This window comes from Saimiri boliviensis, chromosome 8, assembly GCF_048565385.1.
Source record: "Saimiri boliviensis isolate mSaiBol1 chromosome 8, mSaiBol1.pri, whole genome shotgun sequence".
Lineage (NCBI taxonomy): Eukaryota > Metazoa > Chordata > Mammalia > Primates > Cebidae > Saimiri > Saimiri boliviensis.
In genome coordinates this window covers 3101203-3120545 of record NC_133456.1, presented here as the reverse complement: position 1 = coordinate 3120545, position 19343 = coordinate 3101203, and the positions used below count along the sequence as shown (strand labels likewise).

Genomic DNA, 19343 nt, shown 5'->3' with positions numbered 1-19343 from the left:
CTCTCAAATGAGATTAGGGTGTGGTTCTATGTTCCTTCTAGCAGCCATTACTTTCCTGTCTATACTGCTTGATTCATCTGTAATCATTGATTCGGTGTGTATAATTTCTGTAAGACTGGAACTTTCATATACCAGGGGTGTTTTGCTCACAGTTATATGCCAAGTACCTCTTACATTACCTGGTACACAGTATTATTTATCTCCCAAAATATATTTTTAGTGCCTGCTAAATGGCGGGTACTGGTTTAGGCACTGGAAAACACAGCAGGAATATGTTAGTCAAGGTCTCCAATCTCATGGAGTTTAGATTCTTTTTTTTTTTTGAGACGGAGTTTCGCTCTTGTTACCCAGGCTGGAGTGCAATGGTGCGATCTCGGCTCACCGCAACCTCCGCCTCCTGGGCTCAGGCAATTCTCCTGCCTCAGCCTCCTGAGTAGCTGGGATTACAGGCACGTGCCACCATGCCCAGCTAATTTTTTGTATTTTTAGTAGAGACGGGGTTTCATCACGTTGACCAGGATGGTCTCGATCTCTTGACCTCGTGATCCACCCGCCTCGGCCTCCCAAAGTACGGAGTTTAGATTCTTATTGCAGTCCTGTTCAGTAGAACATCCGTAGTGATGAAAGTGTTCTTTACTGTCTTGTCCAGTATGATGGCCATTAACCACATGCAACTGTCCAGCACTTGAAATGCTGCTGGTGTAAATGCAGAACTGACTTTTTAACTTGGTTTAAATTTAATTAATTTAAATTGCTACATATGTCCAGTGGCTACCATTTTGGGCAATATCGTGCCAGAGGACTAAGGGATTTGAGATGGAGATAAATAAGAAGATAAATAAAACTTCACATAGTGATAAGAACAGAGAAGAAAGAAAACGGGGTGTTGAAAAAGCAGGGAAGAATTTTAGATAGGGTGATTCTAATTGAGTAGACATCAATACATGTAAAATAAATGAATTATGAAGTTTTATTTTTAAAATCTTTGCTTCTTGGTACTTTTGCTTGGGAGTCCTTAATTGGTGATGTAGTGTTTTTCTTTTTTGAAAACAACCTCCAAATCCCAAAATAAACCCTCATGTGTCTGTCATTTTATTAACTGAAGACTTTTTTTTCTAGCCCTGACCTGCCTTCTGCAGTTCCTGTTGGTGATACTTCAACACTGGGAGGTATGCATTTGTGTCTTTATTCATTTTTCTTTTTAAATTATTTATGGTTTAAGACAGTCTCACAAACAAGTAAACTTTTTGCAGCTCACTCTTTAAAAATGTCAGATCTCTCCCTCTTTTTTTTTTTTTTTTTTTTTTTTTGAGGCGGAGTCTCGCTCTTGTTACCCAGGCTGGAGTGCAATGGCGCGATCTCGGCTCACCGCAACCTCCACCTCCTGGGTTCAGGCAATTCTCCTGCCTCAGCCTCCCGAGTAGCTGGGACTATACGCATGCGCCACCATGCCCAGCTAGTTTTTGTATTTTTAGTAGAGACGGGGTTTCACCATGTTGACCAGGATGGTCTTGATCTCTTGACCTTGTGATCCACCCTCCTCGGCCTCCCAAAGTGCTGGGATTACAGGCGTGAGCCACCGTGCCCGGTCCTCTCTCTTTTTATATGTTGTTCAAGAGTCTCCAGAAAAAGTAATTTTTAAAAACTTACTTTATAGCATTATGTTGTGGGTACTTAAAAATCCTGAATTGTTAAGTATATAATACAAGTCAGAACACCACTTAAAACAAATGTGTGAGCTAATGAATTATTTTAAGGCAAACACTCTGTAGCCACCATTAATGTCAAAATGTAGAACCATTCTAATTCTACCATTTGTCATCTGTCCTGTGAGAGTTTCCTGGAGTAAGGATTTTCTTATTGCATTCTGGGGTAGAGTTTAACATGCTCCTTTGACCAATATATTTCTTGTAAGTTGGTCATTCATTTCTTTATTTTTAATTTTAAAAACCCATGAACTTCTCTGTGTTAGAAATTTCAGACATCTACAAAAATAGAATAACATGATAAGGTCTGGTTTTAACACTTGTCAATTCACAACCAATCTCCAACCTTTACCCGCTTCCCCTCTCTGTTAGAGGAGTTCTTTTAGTATGTGTCCCTTTTACTAGATAGCTCCTTAAATATAGGAATGTTGTCTTTCTGTCCCTAGTGTCTTGTGCAGATTCTGGCATATAGTAGGTGCTCAGTATATGCTTGTTGAATGCACTGCAATTATTTCTTGTTCTGAAGACTCCATACAAATGTGTCTTGAGGTTAGAAAGCACCACATTTCCAGGAAAATAGAGCAAACTATTTATAGGAATGGTTTTTGAAGTCAGTTCCTTATTTCCTAATAGGAATTCTGACTTCATCAGGGACTGAATTCATGCGTATGTTTTTGCTTTTCTTCTTAGACGCTGCTCTCAGTGTTCCACATCCAGGGGCGGACTCCTATGAAGGTGCCTCAGAGAGCAGCTTGGAAAGGCCAGAGGACAGTGTGAGTGATGCTGTGTTTTGTTACTTAGTTTCTAGCATGGAGCATAGAGACTAAGAGAGAGTTTATCTTCTGTTGCTGGATTACACAGGTGTTTATGCAGTGCCCTGTTAGAAAAATGACACGGATTCTAAAATCAGTAGATTAAAAACAATCAGATTCCTTGGAGAGCTGAGTAAATCTGCTCTTCTTGGTGAGTTTTTGGTGAGAGAGGGCTTCAAATTATAAATGAAATGGACTGTCATTGAGGTAAACCCACTGAAGTAGTCTCTGTGACATGATTTACTATGGGGGTTTTGCCTGTGTTCTTCTAACCTTTAATTGACCAGGTCTCAGCCTTCTTCAGAGGGAAAGAATATACATTTTATATAGTTTCAAGGTCAGAAAGTACCATGCACTGTGAATGTGCCATTATTAATAGAAACCTGTCCACTAAGCAACACTAAATCCTCTAGTTGAGTCTCTAACACAAAAAAAATACACAAATTAACAACAACAACAAAAAAATACACACTGCCCAGGAATATAGAAGCATTTTGTTAGATATTTAAATACTGCATTAAAAAAACTGAGGGTTCCTAAATTCTGTTTCTTTCTTTTTTTTCTTTTTCTTTTTTTTTTTGAGATGGAGTTTTGCTCTTGTTACCCAGGCTGGAGTGCAATGGCGCGATCTCGGTTCACGGCAACCTCCGCCTCCTGGGTTCAGGCAATTCTCCTGCCTCAGCCTCCTGAGTAGCTGGGATTACAGGCATGTGCCACCATGCCCAGCTAATGTTTTGTATTTTTAGTAGAGACGGGGTTTCACCATGTTGACCAGGATGGTCTCGATCTCTTGACCTCGTGATCCACCTGCCTTGGCCTCCCAAAGTGCTGGGATTACAGGCTTGAGCCACTGCGCCCGGCGCTCTTTTTAATATAGAGCAAACTCTGACAAAATATATTCACTGGGAAGATGCAACTTAGTTACTTTGCACCCCCACTTCCCAGCGTGGACATTTAACTTACGTGAAATCAGATTGTCACTCCACTCACTCAGCCTTATCACCCTCCCTGACACTGAACAAGGCAGATGGTAATCCTAGAGTGGATACCTGAATCAAGACCTAAGTAAAACTGTGTTCCAAGCAGATGGTGCTAGCAAATATTGGCATTTGATCAACATTTGTGAATGAATGAATAAAAGTGATGCTGGTGCTCTGAACTTGAGATTTAGGTCTGGAAACATTTATAGAATGAGATAGAATTCACTTTAATAGAAATTAAGGAACTGTAGGTAATCAATTGGAACATTAACATCCAAAACAGAGGATTTAAGCCAATTTATAGAACCAGAAGAAAACAAAACAATATAGAGATACCTAACAAAAATTAGATTACCTGTAGCTCTGGTTCAATATGAAGCCCAACGTACAGTTTTATTGTGCAGCTATTTTCTGAATGCATTTTCCCATCTACTCTTCTAGAAATTAGATACCATATTTTGTTTCTGTTGGGAGTTACCCTATATATTATAATGTATATTTAACTTAACAAATTTTAAGTTTTTCAACATCTTTATTCTTATCCTGAGTAACGTAGGAACATTAGAATGTCATCATTCAAATGATCGTTTTGCTGACCTATATGTGACTTTTCAGTATTTTCATTCTTTTTCTTTCTTTTATTCCACTAATTAGACTGTATTATATTCTATTTATACAGCTAAAATTTGTTTAACGTTTACCCAGTTGTTTACTATTTTATCCGTTTATTTACTTGAAATGGAGTCTTGCCATGTCACCGAGGCTGGAGTGCAGTGGCGCGATCTCGGCTCCCTAAAACCTCTACCTCCCAGGTTCAGGTGATTTTCCTGCCTCAGCCTCCTGAGTAGCTGGGAATACAGGCGCATACTACCATGCCCAGCTAATTTTGTATTTTTAGTAGAGATGGGGTTTCAGTAGGCCAGGCTGGTCTTGAACTCCTGACTCCAGTGATCTGACCACCTCAGCCTTCCAAACTGCTGGGTTTATAGGTATGAGCCACCCCACGTAGCCCTACTATTTTATTTTCTAATTAAAAAAATATATATACATATATATATATATTTTAGATATCTCTTCTGGGTAATTTTCCTTCTGAAATACACAATTCTGATAGTAAGTCAGTAAAAATCTCTCATTGTTTTAATCTCAGTTTTTGATCATCTGAAAATTGCTTTTTTATATTCTAATTCTGGAAAGATACTTTAAATCTATATGCAGTTCTGGATTGAAGGTTTTTTTTGGGTCAAGCTTTTATTTTACAGTCTTCTGCTTCTGTTATTGCTACTGAGAAGTGAACTATCAGTTCATCTGGCACTCTCTTTGTAATCTGGTCATTTTCTTTGGCTGTTTTTAAGATACGTGTGTATATATACATACATACATATATGTACATACAAATATGTGTACATACAAATATGTACATATATGTATGTGCGTATATATACACATTTAGTATATGAATTTGTAATTGAGATTCTGCAGTTTCACAAAAATGGATATAGATGCGTATTTATGATGATTTATTTTGGTTTGGATTTGTTGTATTTTCTTCATGTGAGGCTTTATGTCTAACGTAAATTTGGAGAAATTCTCAGCTGTTATCTTTCATGATTAGATACGTCCTCCTAATTTTCTCTCTCATGTCTCTTAACTACTTTAATAACTTTGACTTCTGTGGCCCTCTGTGTTGCTTTCAGTTGTCTTCCAGTTCACTAATTTTTTCTTCAGTTTAATCTACTGTTGTTCAAACTGTTCATTGAGTTTTTAGAACCCTTGCTTTATGTGGGAGTCTTTGATCTGATTTGTCAACATGCATAGGCCTTCTACTTTGTATTCTATCCTTTTGTGGTATTTACAATTGAAGCCTAGGTTCCAAAAGATCAGTCAATGTTGACATTGACTCAACTCTCTGGATTCCTGTAATGTTTTTTGACACCTTGGTTTAGTTTTGTTTTGACTTTCTTGCAAACTAGCTATGCATTAAAGTCATTACAGGTATTTACTCAGCATTTTCAGTGTTCTTTAGCAGCAATACTACTCAAGATATTTCTTTTATCATAAACCAGAAACAAGTCTCTTTGAAAATTTAGTGAGATGAAGCTTAATACAGAGCAATGCAAAGTCTTGTGCAAAATTTCCTAAGACTTAGAGTTTTTGTTGATATTAGCCTTCCTATGAATCAGTAGTATGATTGCAGTTACTGAAAAAACAAAAGCTAGTGTAATTTTAGCTTGTTTTAACTGAAATACAGTTTACTATAAGAGAGACGTGTGGCTAGATTTTTTTCATGTATTTCAGCTAAAACAGCATATTGCATATTTTCGTTGATTAGATTTCATTTGTGCGTGTCATTCTCTAAGAAAGATATTAAGAGACTGAGAAGTGTATAGAAGAGAGGAACTAGTGAAAAGTCAGGGAAGACACGATAGCTGCCTGTACATATTTGATGGGCTTCGTGCAACTAAGTTCTAAATATGCCCCAGGTTATACAATTTGGATCAATGGGAGAATTTATAGGGAGGTAAGTTTGGGTCTAATATTAAGAACTTTCCAACCATGAGAGCTTTTTTGAAGTGTAATAGTCTGCGTTTGAAAGGCGTGTTTCTTTCTCATCAAAGACGTTCAAACTGATGATAAGCAGTCATTTGTCAGAGATATTTTGAAGAAAATTCAAGCGTCAGAAGGGATGGTGGAGTCTTTGATGTTCTTTCCCATTCTGAAGTTTTAAAAGTCTCTGACTGTATGATTCATCAGGGATGAAAAATGATAAAATGAGAAAAAGCCCTTATATTCTCTTCCTGACTCTGCCATTGACATGCTGTGATTCCTTATGCTAGTCATTCATCCTATTCAATCTCTGGTTTTCTTACGTATCAGGATGAAGAAAGTTGGATTAAATGCACTTAAGTGTATTTTGTGTGTGATAATCATTACGGTAGTGTTCTAGTAGTGATTTTCCACTTCCCTCGTTTTTTCTACCTTTATTAATTGAAATTATTCTGTAAGAAACTATTGTCACTTCCCTTTCATTTATTTATTTCATCATTTATTTATTATTTATATCAGTATGGACTCATGGATATTTAATTTATTCTTTGGGTTATAATCCATTATTTATTTTGTTGCTTAAATTATTTCAGCTTTGGCTAGTGGAAGCCCTGGATTTGAAGTTATAGAATACGAAAAGTTTGTTGAATATGTGCTCAGGTTCCACACAGCAACTAACTTTTAAGAAATTACTGCTTGTTGAGTTTGGTGTAATCTCAAAAAAGAATATCCACAGTTATCTGAGAATTCTAAATATATTCATCCCTTCTCTAACAGATTTCTGTGTGACCAGATTTTTTTCATGTATTTTAGCTAAAACAACATATTGTAACTAATTGAATACAGAAGCAGATGGAAGAATCCAGCTGTCTTCTATTAAGCTAGGCATTAAAGAATTTGCAAAAATATAAACAATGTCACTCTTCCCACTAATTTCTTTTATTTTGCAGAACATTTTCCTCATTTTTATATGAATTGAAATGATTATATTACATTTAAATGAATTAAATATTTTGAAAAATTATCCTTTAATCTTTTGTTTTGTAAGTATCTATAGGTATAACCCACATAAACCAAACTTTTTTGGATTCCTCAGTGATTATTAAGAGCTTAAAGGGCTCTAAGACAAAAACATTTGGAAACAACCCTTCTAGTTTATTTTTGGATGATAATTATAGCAGTCAACTCTTTTTAAACTCACTTTGATGGTTTCCTGTGGAAAATTTTTTACCTTCCCTTGAACTGTACAATGTGTGTTCAAAGGAATGAACAAATGCATAGTTAACTGTAGTATTAGCCTATGTCTTAAAGTCTACCCAGTTTGTTCCAAAGTCAAATATGATATCATAAAGTTATCTTCAGAAGCTGCCTTTAGCACCATTCTGACACATTGGAACAATCAATAAATGTTTGTTGATTGGATGAATACGCCTTGACATTTATTGTTCTTTCTCTAAAAATTCAGATTAGCAATGAAATTGAGAATGTGATAGAAGAAGCCACAAAACCAGCAGCTGAACAGATTGCAGAATTCAGTATCCACCTTTTGGGGAAGCAATACAGGGAAGAACTACAGGATTCCTCCAGCTTTCACCACCAGCACCTTGAAGAAGAATTTATTTCAGAGGTGGGTGATTAAAAAAAATAAATGAGACAGTTTGTCTGCTCTGTGAGTTTTCCATGTTCACAACACTGTTTAAAGGTAGTTTAGGTTTCAAGTTGTTCGTCTCCTTGGTTCCTAGAGTGGTTACTTAGCCATTTCTTCAGAAAACTCTGAAAAGTCACAGGACAGATGAATTCTTTCACCGAAAGAAAAGTCTTGCCATCTGCAAAAGAATTAATGCAATTTCCAGCTTTTGCTGCCCAGCCAAGGAAGACTCTGTTCTGTGGCATGGTTTTGACTTGAAAATATTTTGAGAAATAAGCTTCTTTAAGAAACTACCCACATTGTATTGTTTTTCCTAAGGGAACATTAAATGTAATGTCTTTTAATTTCATCTTCGGTATTTTTTAATTGAAAAAATTTTAATAGTTAGCACATAGGCAATACCTGGTACAAAGCTGAGAAGCACGAAAGGACATCCAGAGAACAGTAAGTTTTTCTCCTATCTTTGGTTGGAGGTATTTTTAGAAAGGGATTTCTTTAAAGAACTGTGGATTAGACCATCCCATAACATCGCTTTCTGGAAAAATTCTACATACGATTTAAACCCAAGATTTTTTCAGTGAGAAATTACACATTGGTCCCGGTCTTGTCTGCCTTTGCTTTTGTGTGGTAAGGCAGTGAATGCTCATTTACCACTGGCTGTCTTATGAAAGGGCAAATCGTTCCTTCCTGTTTATTTTTCCCCATCACTTCTTGATGGGGTTCTCCTTCGCCAAGTTTGTCAATTCCATTACCTTAGATCAATTTCCCTCCCCAGATACTGTGTCCAGATGGGAAATAAAAATGTGCATCTCTCAGCCAAGGCATTATTGTAGCCATCAGACGTGGGAAGGGGAGGACAGACGATGGATTTTCCTAGTGGTGTGGCCAAGTTGCGAGGCTGTATGGTATGTGGAAGAAATGACAGCCAGGCCAGTGGCCACCTGGCATCAGAGAGTGTCTTGGGTTGGCTGTCTGGTTTTCTCTGCCCTTTGATTAAGAAACTTTCAATACGCCTTAGTGTTTGGGTAAACAATTGCGTGGAATGACTGCAGATTTAGAAAAGTCCAATAAACGCTGAAAAATATCTTCATCAGGGACTATATGAGGTAGGTAGCTATAGAGTTGAGGTCATCAGGCGGTGATGAAAATTCTGGGCCTAGCCATGAAACACCTCCTTCTCTGGCCTGTCTCTATAATCCCTGTTCCCTTACCTGGAAGGAAATGTCTACCAAGAGTTGCTTTGTGTGAAACAGCAGAGGCAGGGGATCACGTCTCAAACCAAAGGGGCTCCTCCAGCTCCCTCCCTTCAGGACACCATCACACGGATTTTTCCCTCGGCTTCTCTGGGTATTACTGGAAGAGACACAGGGAGAAAGAAAGCCTGCTTGGAGGGGATGAGGTTAAGGAGCCCTTAGTCCTTTGTGTGTGTGTGTGTGTGTGTGTGTGTGTGTGTGTGTGTGTGTGTGTGTGTGAAAGGATAAGAAGTGGGGGCATGATAGGCTGGGACAGCACAAAGTGCAATATCAGAGGGGGAAGGTCACTGTGATGGGCCTGGGCGTGCTGGTGCCTGAGGGCAGTCCCAGCGTGGGTGCCAGTGTGAGCCTCACATAGTACCTTGTGCTCCACAGGCAAGTTTCTGTGTTTGCTTACAGCAGCCGTGTAGACAAGCATCTCCATTTCGCAGGTGAGGCTCAGGAGGCCAGATAACTTGTTCGTTGTTATTTCAGTCTCTCCAGGAACAGAAATGAAAATCAGGTCTCCTGCTGCCTTTCAAAGTGCTTCTTCTTCTACAGAGTCCCCTTCATTTTAATTCAAGGGACAAGTTATAGTGAACCTTAGTGTTCCGGGCCTGATCCCAGTTCTAAAGCACGTTGATCATGAGGCAGTGAAAAGAGGAAGGGCAGTGTGATTCAATGGGAAGAATACGGGTTTTGGTGTTAGAGCTCTGGGATTGAATACATTCTGGTTCAGTCATTCACTAAATGTGTGATCTTGGCCACGTTAGTTAATATCTTATCATCTCCATTTTCTCATCCTTAAAATAGGAATAATATATTATCTCTGGGGATCATCACAGATTTGAAGTCAAGCAAAGCATCAGACACACCACAGTCCTCAATACATTGTACTGACTGTGAATATCGATGCTGAAGTTGAGTGACTTCTTACAACTGGACCCACGTGCAGTAGCTAGCTGGATGTGGTGAATTAGAATACCTCTACACGTTTAGACTCCAGAGAAGGCAAAGCCTCTGCTAAGACGGGTTTAGTGGTAACGATAATGTACAGTGGTACAGCAATTTTCAGTTAATGGAGTGCTTTTAGAGACATTGGTTTTCATCTTAAAATCAGAATGGTAGGTGGGCAGGGAAGTAACATTCCGAAAAAAGAAGGCCTGGGCACGGACACCCTGCCGGTACAAGCAGAGCTGAGACTGACCCTCGGGCTTCTGATTTCGTCCTGTGGATTCTACCCTTCCCCACCGCCCTACAAGAATTATAACAGTTTTTTATGTCCTTTCAGAGAGTAAAACGGCACGTTACTATAGCCAAGGAGTTTCATGGGTTTGGATTCTATATTCTTAAGGCATACAGATCTTCAGTGAACTGAGATTTTTTTAAAAAAATCCCACTCTCCTTGTTAGATGAGGACTTGGTTAAAAGCAGATGCCCAGAGATGTTGCCAAGGCCCATTAACTTATTTCCTTTGTTCCGATGTTGGCCCCACGGTGACCCATCTGGTGAGGCTGTCACCTTCTGAAATGCTACAGATTAAATGTTGATTTTTGTTAAAATATGTGTTTGTGCCTAACCTGATTATTTTTACATCTTTAGTCCAATCTAGCATACTGTTTCTGACCTCCAGTCACTAAGCTCATTTGGAGTTACATGGCTAGATTTTAAAGACTCAGTAATAAAACTGGCTCCTGCAGGTGCGATGCTCGTGAATGAGTCTTTTGACCAGCACCGTTACCTGACCACAAGGCCTGTGGTCTGGGTGTTGAGTGTGTTTGTGTTTCTGGTTCTCTTGTGTTGTAGGAGCAGGAAACAGACGCCACCAGCCACTTTCACATTATAGAAAACAAACACAAAACTGTCCGTGTGTGTGCTGTGGCCACATTTCAAATCCAAACGGTAACATTTAAAAATGCTATTACAGGCCTGTAATCCTAGCACTGTGGAGGTCAAGGTGGGTGGATCACCTGAGGTCAGGAGTTCAAGACCAGCCTGGAAAACATGGTGAAACCGTGTCTGTAGTAAAAATATAAAAATTAGCTGGGTATGGTGGTGCACACCTGTATTCCAGCTGCTCGGGAGGCTGAGGCAGGAGAATGGCTTGAAGCCAGGAGGCGGAGCTTGCGGTAAGCTGAGATTGCGCCACTGCACTCCAGCCTGGGTGGCAGAGTGAAACTGCATCTCAAAAAAAGACAGACAGAAAGAAAGAAAATGCTATTATGGCTTATTTTGAAACAATTTTTTTTTTCGCACTTCATCAGACAAGGGAAAAACAGTGCTTTGTCAACAAGGAATATGCTTTTTGTAATTTGGAAAAAAATGAATATTAAAGCACATTAAAACCTTAAAAGTCAAAATGAAAAAGGAAAACGTGGCAGTGTTTAGGTAAAAACTATTTTCTAATATTTTAATTATTGTATTTTTTTCTTTCACTTTCTGACCTGGGTATGTCTAGGCAAGTGCATAAACTTTTTTTTTTTTTTTTTTTTTTTTTTTTTTTTTTTTTTTTTGAGACAGAGTTTCGCTCTTGTTACCCAGGCTGCAGTGCAATGACGCGATCTCGGCTCACCACAACCTCCGCCTCCTGGGTTCAGGCAATTCTCCTGCCTCAGCCTCCTGAGTAGCTGGGATTACAGGCATGCGCCACCACGCCCAGCTAGTTTTTTATATTTTTAGTAGAGACGGGGTTTCACCATGTTGACCAGGATGGTCTCAATCTCTTGATCTCGTGATCCGCCCGCCTCGGCCTCCCAAAGTGCTGGGATTACAGGCGTGAGCCACCACGTCTGGCCATAAGCTTCTAATAGTTGTAAACAGTGTACTTTTTATTCGACTTTTAAAAGCATTATGTTCTGTATATTTTTCCATATTTCTACAAGTTTTCATTTTTCCTTGTATTTTTAACAGGTTGAAAATGCATTTACTGGCTTGCCAGGCTACAAGGATATTCGTGTACTTGAATTTAGGTAAATAGACTTATTCTAAATATGCACACGTTTATTAGCATTCTTCATTCTGAATGGAATGTCCTTTACATTTATCATATATATTCTAACAATAAATGATTTGAATGCTGTAACTCAGTGCTATTTCTGGTAAAGTAATATTCTTGATGTTAGTTTTTCAGGTGAGAAAATTGAATTAGAAAAAGAGCAAATAATAACTCAAAGAGATATATAGGTCTAAAGTTGGCTAGGTTAGAACTTAGGAATTTATGTAGGGAGGGGAGCATCACACACTGGGGTCTGTCTCGGGAACTAAGGGAGGGACTGCAGGGGGTGGGGATTTGGGGAGGGACAACATGGGGAGAAATGTCAGATACAGGTGAGGGGACGGAAGGCAGCAAACCACACTGCCACGTGTGTACCTATGCAACAACCTTGCATGTTCTTCACATGTACCCCAAAACCTAAGATGCAATTTTATATATATATATATATATATATATAGATAGATAGATATTTTTAAAAGAACTTAGGAAATCATGTCCCCAGCTTGCTGCTGACAAGTTACGTAGGTCTTATTTGGCGCTGAGAGGAGCCAGAGGTCAGACGAGATGTGGCCTCAGTGTTTCCTAAAGCTCGTCAGTGTGGTGATTTTGACAACTTGGTATGAGGCCACTCTGGAAGGGATGCGTTAGTCCTTGTTTTGAACATAACGGTTCTGAGTAAACCAGACACCTCTTTTAAAGACCTGTCTTCCCTGCTTAAGACTCCGAGTATAATACTTGTGAACATATACCGAGTGAATATTTTACTGAGTGAATACTTTGTAATGGGCATGTCAGATTGCTGAGCTCACTTAATCTTCAGCCCTTTTAGGAGAGATATTACTAATACTTATTTTTAAGAGGAGGAAACAGGTTTAAAGGGATGAAATATCAGCCCAGAGTCAGAGTTTGTAAACTGAGGTGGAGGAGGAATTTGGAAACAAAGCAGCTGACTGTCTGGCTTTTCTTGCTCTGAACCTTCACGCTAGATTCAAGACCGTGATTTAGGTGATGCTCTAGTGCAGATTTAGATGCTATCCATCTCAGCTTTGGCTTGTTCTTGTCAAAACTTCTGAGTTTACCAGAAATAACAACAAGCACTTAAATAGTATTTACTTGTGCCAGGCTTTATATGTATGTATATTTATACACACACTATTGAATTTCAACATCGATGCTATGAGACAGTTATGTTCATATTTTCCAATAAGTAAACCAGAGCCCAGGGAATTTAAATAATTTTCCCAGTGGTGTTTAGCTGCTTAGCAGTGCAGGCTTAGTGAAGAGAGGCCAAATATTGTAAGCTGACCTACTTAGCCAGTTTCGTATCATGACCAGTCACCCTGTTCAACTTTAGCAGTTTTCAAACAGGGTGCTGCCTCCAGCGGTCAGCTCAGATGACAACCTGAGAATGTGAGGTCTTTGAAAACCTCCCTTATCTGGAAGCACATGAAGGGCAACACCATCTTTGGAGCCAATTTGCCTGGCTTCACATCCTGCCTTTGCACTTCTGGCTGGATGCTTTTGGGTGTACTTCCAGGATTTATTTTCTCATTTGTATAAAAAAGACAATTTACCTTAATCCTGCTTTATTTAAAACATGCTTTTGAAATACTATCAGCAAATTATTTAGCTTCTTTTTTCCTTGGTTTCTATACCGATATTATGAGGATACTAAGAAATCTTGAGGATTCAATCAACTAATTTTTGTAAAATGCTCAGCACAGTTCCTGGCACATGGAAAGTTCTATTTAAGCATCTGCTACATAAAGTAATAAATATGAAAGGTGGTGTAGTATCCTGTGGATTAGTCAGTCCTGACAGTTACCTAAACCTTACAATGTACCATCTGATTTTAATACTGCATAACATGTTGTATCCCAAAAGTTTCCCAATTTTGCTAACTGGAATCTTCTGTTGATTTACTGAAAAAAGTTTATTTATGAAGAAATAACTATACATGGATGGTTTTAAAGTATTTTTAAAATTTAGAAGACAGTAAAGACCATGGTTTTAAAATTGAACGCTTTTTTCACCTTTGCTCACTTCCTTTAATCTATAGGAATTTGTCAGTATCTGATACTATGCAAACGTATCCAAGGAAATTCAGAGGAAATACATAAAGAACGTGCACTCTGATGAACGATGTGACAATAATAACAGTCTCAAACTCTTTTTAATATTTTCAATTTTTGTTTTCAGGTCTCCCAAGGAAAATGACAGGTACTTTTTGACCCTTTCTCTGCTGTCCATTGAATTGGGATATAGCTTAGTAAATATGGCAGGCCGTAGGTCCAGGGGAGCATGACTCACATCTTATATCACTTCTAATATCACTGTTCAACTTGTTCAGATCAGGGTTTGGCAACTTCTATTAAGAGTCAGATAGTAAATAACTCAAACTTTGCCGGTAATATAGTCTCTGTTGCAGCTACTCAATTCTGCCATTATCAGGTCAAAGTAGACATAGACACTATATTGTAAACTAGTGAGCTTTGCTGCGTTCTGCTTTATTTATGGACATTGAAATATGATTTTTATGTAATTTTCACGTGTCACAAAATGTCTTTCAAAATTTTTTCAACTACTGAAAAACGTAAAATCCATTAACTCATAGGTAGTTGGCTGGATTTAGCTCATAGGCTGTAGTTTTACAGACCCAGACTGCTGACTGGTAAGTACTTTTAAATATTAAGTTACACTTAATTTAAAATAAGAATAACTTGCATTAATATAAATACTTTCAAGTATACAACGTCATTCAATAATATAATCAAGTGTCGCATTAAGTGATAAATGAAGAGGAGAAGGCTGATCTTTATAGTAGCTCACTTGCAAAAATAGCTGCTCTCTGGAATTTCTTAGAAGCAGCATAAGATAAAATCATAGTTCATACCCTTTGTGAAGGTTGCTTCTCATTTTTGCTGTTGGATTCCAAATTTATTTAAAATTCACTTTCACTTGTAGATTCGTATAACCACTAGCACAATAAATGTCCAGAACTTTCCAGAACTAATTGAGTCCCTTGTGCCATTCCTTTAAAGCCACACATCCTTCACTCCTAACCCTTGTCAACCACTAATCGGGTCTCCATCTCTATAATTTTGTTATTCCACTAATATAATTTAAATGGAATTATACAATATATGACCTTTCAGGGCTAACTTTTTGCATTCAGTATAATTGCCTTGAGAGTCATCTAAGCTGTTGTGCGTATCAGTAATCCCTTTGTATGCTGGGTAGTAGTCCGTGCTATGGATGTACCAGTTGAGGGACATCTGGGCTGTTTCCAGATTTTGGTTATTATAAAGCTGTTATGAACATTTGTGTAAAGGTTCTTGTGTGGATATAACGTGTCTTTTCTGTGGGAAAAATGCCCCAAAATGCAACTGCTGGATTGTATGTCCAGTGCATGTTTAGTTCTATAAGATACTGCCAAACTCACACTGTGCTGGTGAGAATGTAAAATTGTACAGCCAAACTGTTTTCCAGCGTGGCTGGACAATTTTACATTCTCACCTGCAAAGTGTGAGTGATCCAGGATCTCCACATCCTGCCTAGAATTCTATGTTGTCACTGTCTTTCATTTTAGCCATTCTGATGTGTGTGTAGAGAGAGATTTTTTTCCCTCTTAATTTTTTATCGACATATAATAATTATACCTTTTTTACGGGGCACACAGTGATGTTTCAATATGTATAATGTACAGTGATCAGATCAGTTTAATTAGCACATCCATCATCTTGAATATTTATCATTTCTTTGTGTTGAGAACGTTCAATATCCTCCTAGCTATTTGAAACTACGTAATATACTCTCGTTAACTGTAGTTCTCCTACAGCATAGAACACTGAAACTTATTCCTCCTAACCGTAATTTTGTATCCTTTAATAAATCTCTTCCTATTTCCCTCTTCCTCCACCTTTACAGCCCCTAGTATCCTCTGTTCTACTTTTTACTCTTTTGAGATAAACTTTTTTAGCTCTCGTGTATAAGTGAGAACACGTGGCATTTAACTTTATGTTCCTGGCTTATTTCACTTAACATAATGGCCTCCAGTCCATCCATGTTGCTGTGAATCACAGGATTTCCTTCTTTTTATGGCTGCATAGTATTCCATTGTATCCGTGTAACTGACTGCGGGTTTTGGCTGCTCACTGCTTGCAAAGCCATTCACAAGGATGATGTGCAGTGAAAGGAAAGTGACTTTTTCCCAAAGTTAGCAGTGAGGGAGCGGCCAGCTTAACCTCCAGAAATGACTCAAACTTCAGGCTGTGAAGAGGGGATCAGAAAAGGAAACTTGGAATGGGAAGCACGCGGAAGTGTGGAGTTTCAAAGTATGTTTCTGTGCTGCATTTTAAAACTAAGGAAGAAAGGGTTCTTATGGTTTGTATTAAGTTTACAACTTGAGACCAGGAAAAAAGCAGAAAAGACAAAATGTTTTAAAATGCAGTTAGAAGCTAAACTACTTGGTTGTGTGTGTATACTACATTTTCTTAGTTCCTTCATCTGTTATTGGACACCCAGTTTGATCCAGTATCTTGACTGTTGTGAGTAGTGCTGAAATAAATAAACTTGGGGGTGTGGCTATTTCTTTGATATGCTGATTTCCTTTCCTTTGGATAAATGCCCAGTAGTGGGATTGCTGGATCATATGGTAGTTCTATTTGTAGTTTTTTGAGGACTCTTCATATTGTTCTCCATAGTGGCTATACAAGTTTACATTCCCACCAGAAGTATGTAAGGGTTCCCTGTCTCTGGATCCTCACCAGCATTCGCTGTGTTTTGTCTTTTTAGTAATAGCTATCCTAACTGGAATGAGATGATACTTCATGTTGGTTTTGATTTGCATATCCCTGTTGATGAAAATGTTGAGCATCTGAAAATATGTTTTCTGGCCATTTGTATGTTTTCTTTTGAGAAATGTCTATTCCGATCATTTGCCCATTTTAAAATTGGATTTTTTATTATTTTGCTGTGGAGATATTTGAGTTTCTTCCGTATTCTGGATATTGATCTGAGGTCAGAGACATAGTTTGGAGATATTTTCTCTCATTCTGCAGGTTACTTATTCACTCTGTTGATTGTTTCCTTTGCTGTGCAGAAGTTTTTTAGTTTAATGTAGTTCTATTTGTTTATTTTCGCTTTTGTTGCCTATGTCTTTGAAGTCTTATTCATAAAGTCTTTCCCAAGACCAATGTCCTGAAGTGTTTCTCTGATGTTTTCTTCTAATATTTAATAGTTCTTAGGTCTTTGATCCATTTTTAGTGGATTTTTTTTTTTTGTATGGAGTGAGAGCTGAGGGGTCTAATTTCAGTCTTCTCCATATGGATATCCAGTTTTCCCAGGACCATTCATTGAAGAGAGTGACCTTTCTGCAGTATATATTCTTGACACCTTTGCCAAAAGTCAGTTGGTTGTAGATGTGGATTGACTTCTGGGTTCTCCATTTTGTTCCATTGGTTGGTGTGTCTGTTTTTATGCTAGTACCAGGCTGTTTTTATGACTACAGCTTTGTACTATGTTTTGAAGTATAGTAGTATGATACCTTCAGCTTTGTTATTTTTTTCTCAGAATTGTTTTGGCTATTTGGGGACTTTTATGGTTCCATACAAACTTTAAGACTTTCTATTTCTGTCATTGGTATTTTGATAAGGATTGCTTCAAGTCTGTAGATTGCTTTGGGTAGTAAGGTCATTGTAACAATTTTAATTCTTTTGATCCAAGAGGATGGGATGTTTTTCCATTTGTTTGTATTCCCTTCAATTTCTTTCATCAGTGTTATTTAGTTTTCCTTGCAGAGGTATTTCACCTGCTCGGTTAAATTTTTTTTAATGTATTTTATTTTTTCTTGTAGCTATTGTGAATGGGATTGCCTCTTTTTTTTTCAGCTAGATTGTTACTTGTGTGTAGAAATACTGGATTTTTGTAAGTTGAGTTTGTATCCTGCAACCTTACTAAATTCATTTTCAAATCTAAGAGTTTTTTTTAATGGAGTCTTTCGGTTTTTCTCAATGTAAGGCCACATGATCAGCAAACAGGGATGATTTGATTTCTTCTTTTCCAGTTTATATGCCTTTTATTTAGTTCTTTTGCTCGACTGCTGTGGCTAGGACTTCTGGTACTATTTTGAACAAAATGGTAAAAATGGGCATTCTTGTCTTGTTCCAGTTCTTAGAGAAAATGCTTTCAGCCTTTCCCCATGCAGTATGATGTTAGCTGTGGCACTGTCAGATGTGGACTTTATTGTATTGAGGTGCTTTCCCTGTACCTGATTTCTTTTCTTTTCTTTTTTTTTTTGAGATGGAGTCTCACTCTGTCACCCAGGCTGGAGTACAGTGGAGTGACCTCAGCTCACTGCAACCTCCCCCTCCCAGGTTCAAGCGATTCTCCTGCCTCAGCCTCCTGAGTAGCTGGGAGGACAGGTGCATGCCCCCTCACCCAGCTAATTTTTGTATTTTTAGTAGAGACAGGGTTTCACCATGTTGGTCAGGATGGTCTCAATCTCTTGACCTCCTGATCTGCCTGCTTTGGCCTCCCAAAGAGCTGGGATTACAGGCATGAGCCACCATGCCTGACCAAGATGTTTTACTTTATTAAATAGTTTTTCTGCATCATTATGATGATTATATGGTTTTTATCCTTCATTCTATTGGTGTGATATACCATGCTTATTGATTTGTATATACTGAACAATCCTTGCATTCCTGGGGTAAATCCTACTGGATTTGATTTACTGTTATTTTATTGAGGATTTTTGTATCTGTGTTCATTGGGGATTTTGGTCTGTAGTTTTCTGTTTTTTTTTTTTTTTTTTTGTCATGTACTTGTCTGGTTTTGGAATAACTTATTTTTTCTGCTCTAATTTTTTTGGAATAATTTCAGAAGAATTGGTATTCATTTTTCTTTAAAGGATCAGTAGAATTCAGCGGTGAAGCCATCCAGTCCTGGACTTTTCTTTTTTGGTAGACTTTTTATTACCGATTTAATCTTGTTACTTTTTGTTGATCTGTTCAGGTTTTTTAAAATCTCTTTTTGGTTCAATTTTGGTAGGTTATATGTGTTCAGGAATTTATTTCCACTAGGTTTTCAAATTTATTGGCATATAGTTATTCATCATAGCCTCTAATTACCCTATTTCTGTGTTATTTGATGCGATGTCTCCTTTTTCATTTCTGATTTTATTTATTTGGGTCCTCTTTCTCTCTCTCTCTCTTTTTTTTTTTGAATCTGTAGATTGCTTTGGGTAATAGTAGAATGATGTAGACCATTAGTTAGCTAACGGTTTGTTGATTTTTATCTTTTCAAAAAATCAGCTGTTTTTTTTTTTTTTGTATATTTGTTTTGGTGTCCATGCCTTTTATTTCTGCTTGGATCTTTATTATTTCTTTCCTGCTACTAATTATTGGTTTGTTTTCCTTTTGCT

At 37.9% G+C, this 19343-nt stretch overlaps 1 protein-coding gene across 3 annotated transcripts in view; it reads left to right on the top strand.

Annotated features, from left to right (window-relative positions):
* IMPG2 (interphotoreceptor matrix proteoglycan 2) overlaps positions 1-19343 on the top strand; it is a 114938-nt gene that overhangs the window by 47614 nt on the left and 47981 nt on the right. For all 3 annotated transcript variants that reach the window (XM_039477464.2, XM_074403589.1, XM_074403588.1), the window contains 5 exons: positions 1120-1169; positions 2397-2479; positions 7511-7672; positions 11836-11894; positions 14120-14140. In XM_039477464.2, the coding sequence (XP_039333398.1) occupies positions 1120-1169; positions 2397-2479; positions 7511-7672; positions 11836-11894; positions 14120-14140 (375 nt within the window). The remainder of the gene's footprint in view (positions 1-1119; positions 1170-2396; positions 2480-7510; positions 7673-11835; positions 11895-14119; positions 14141-19343) is intronic.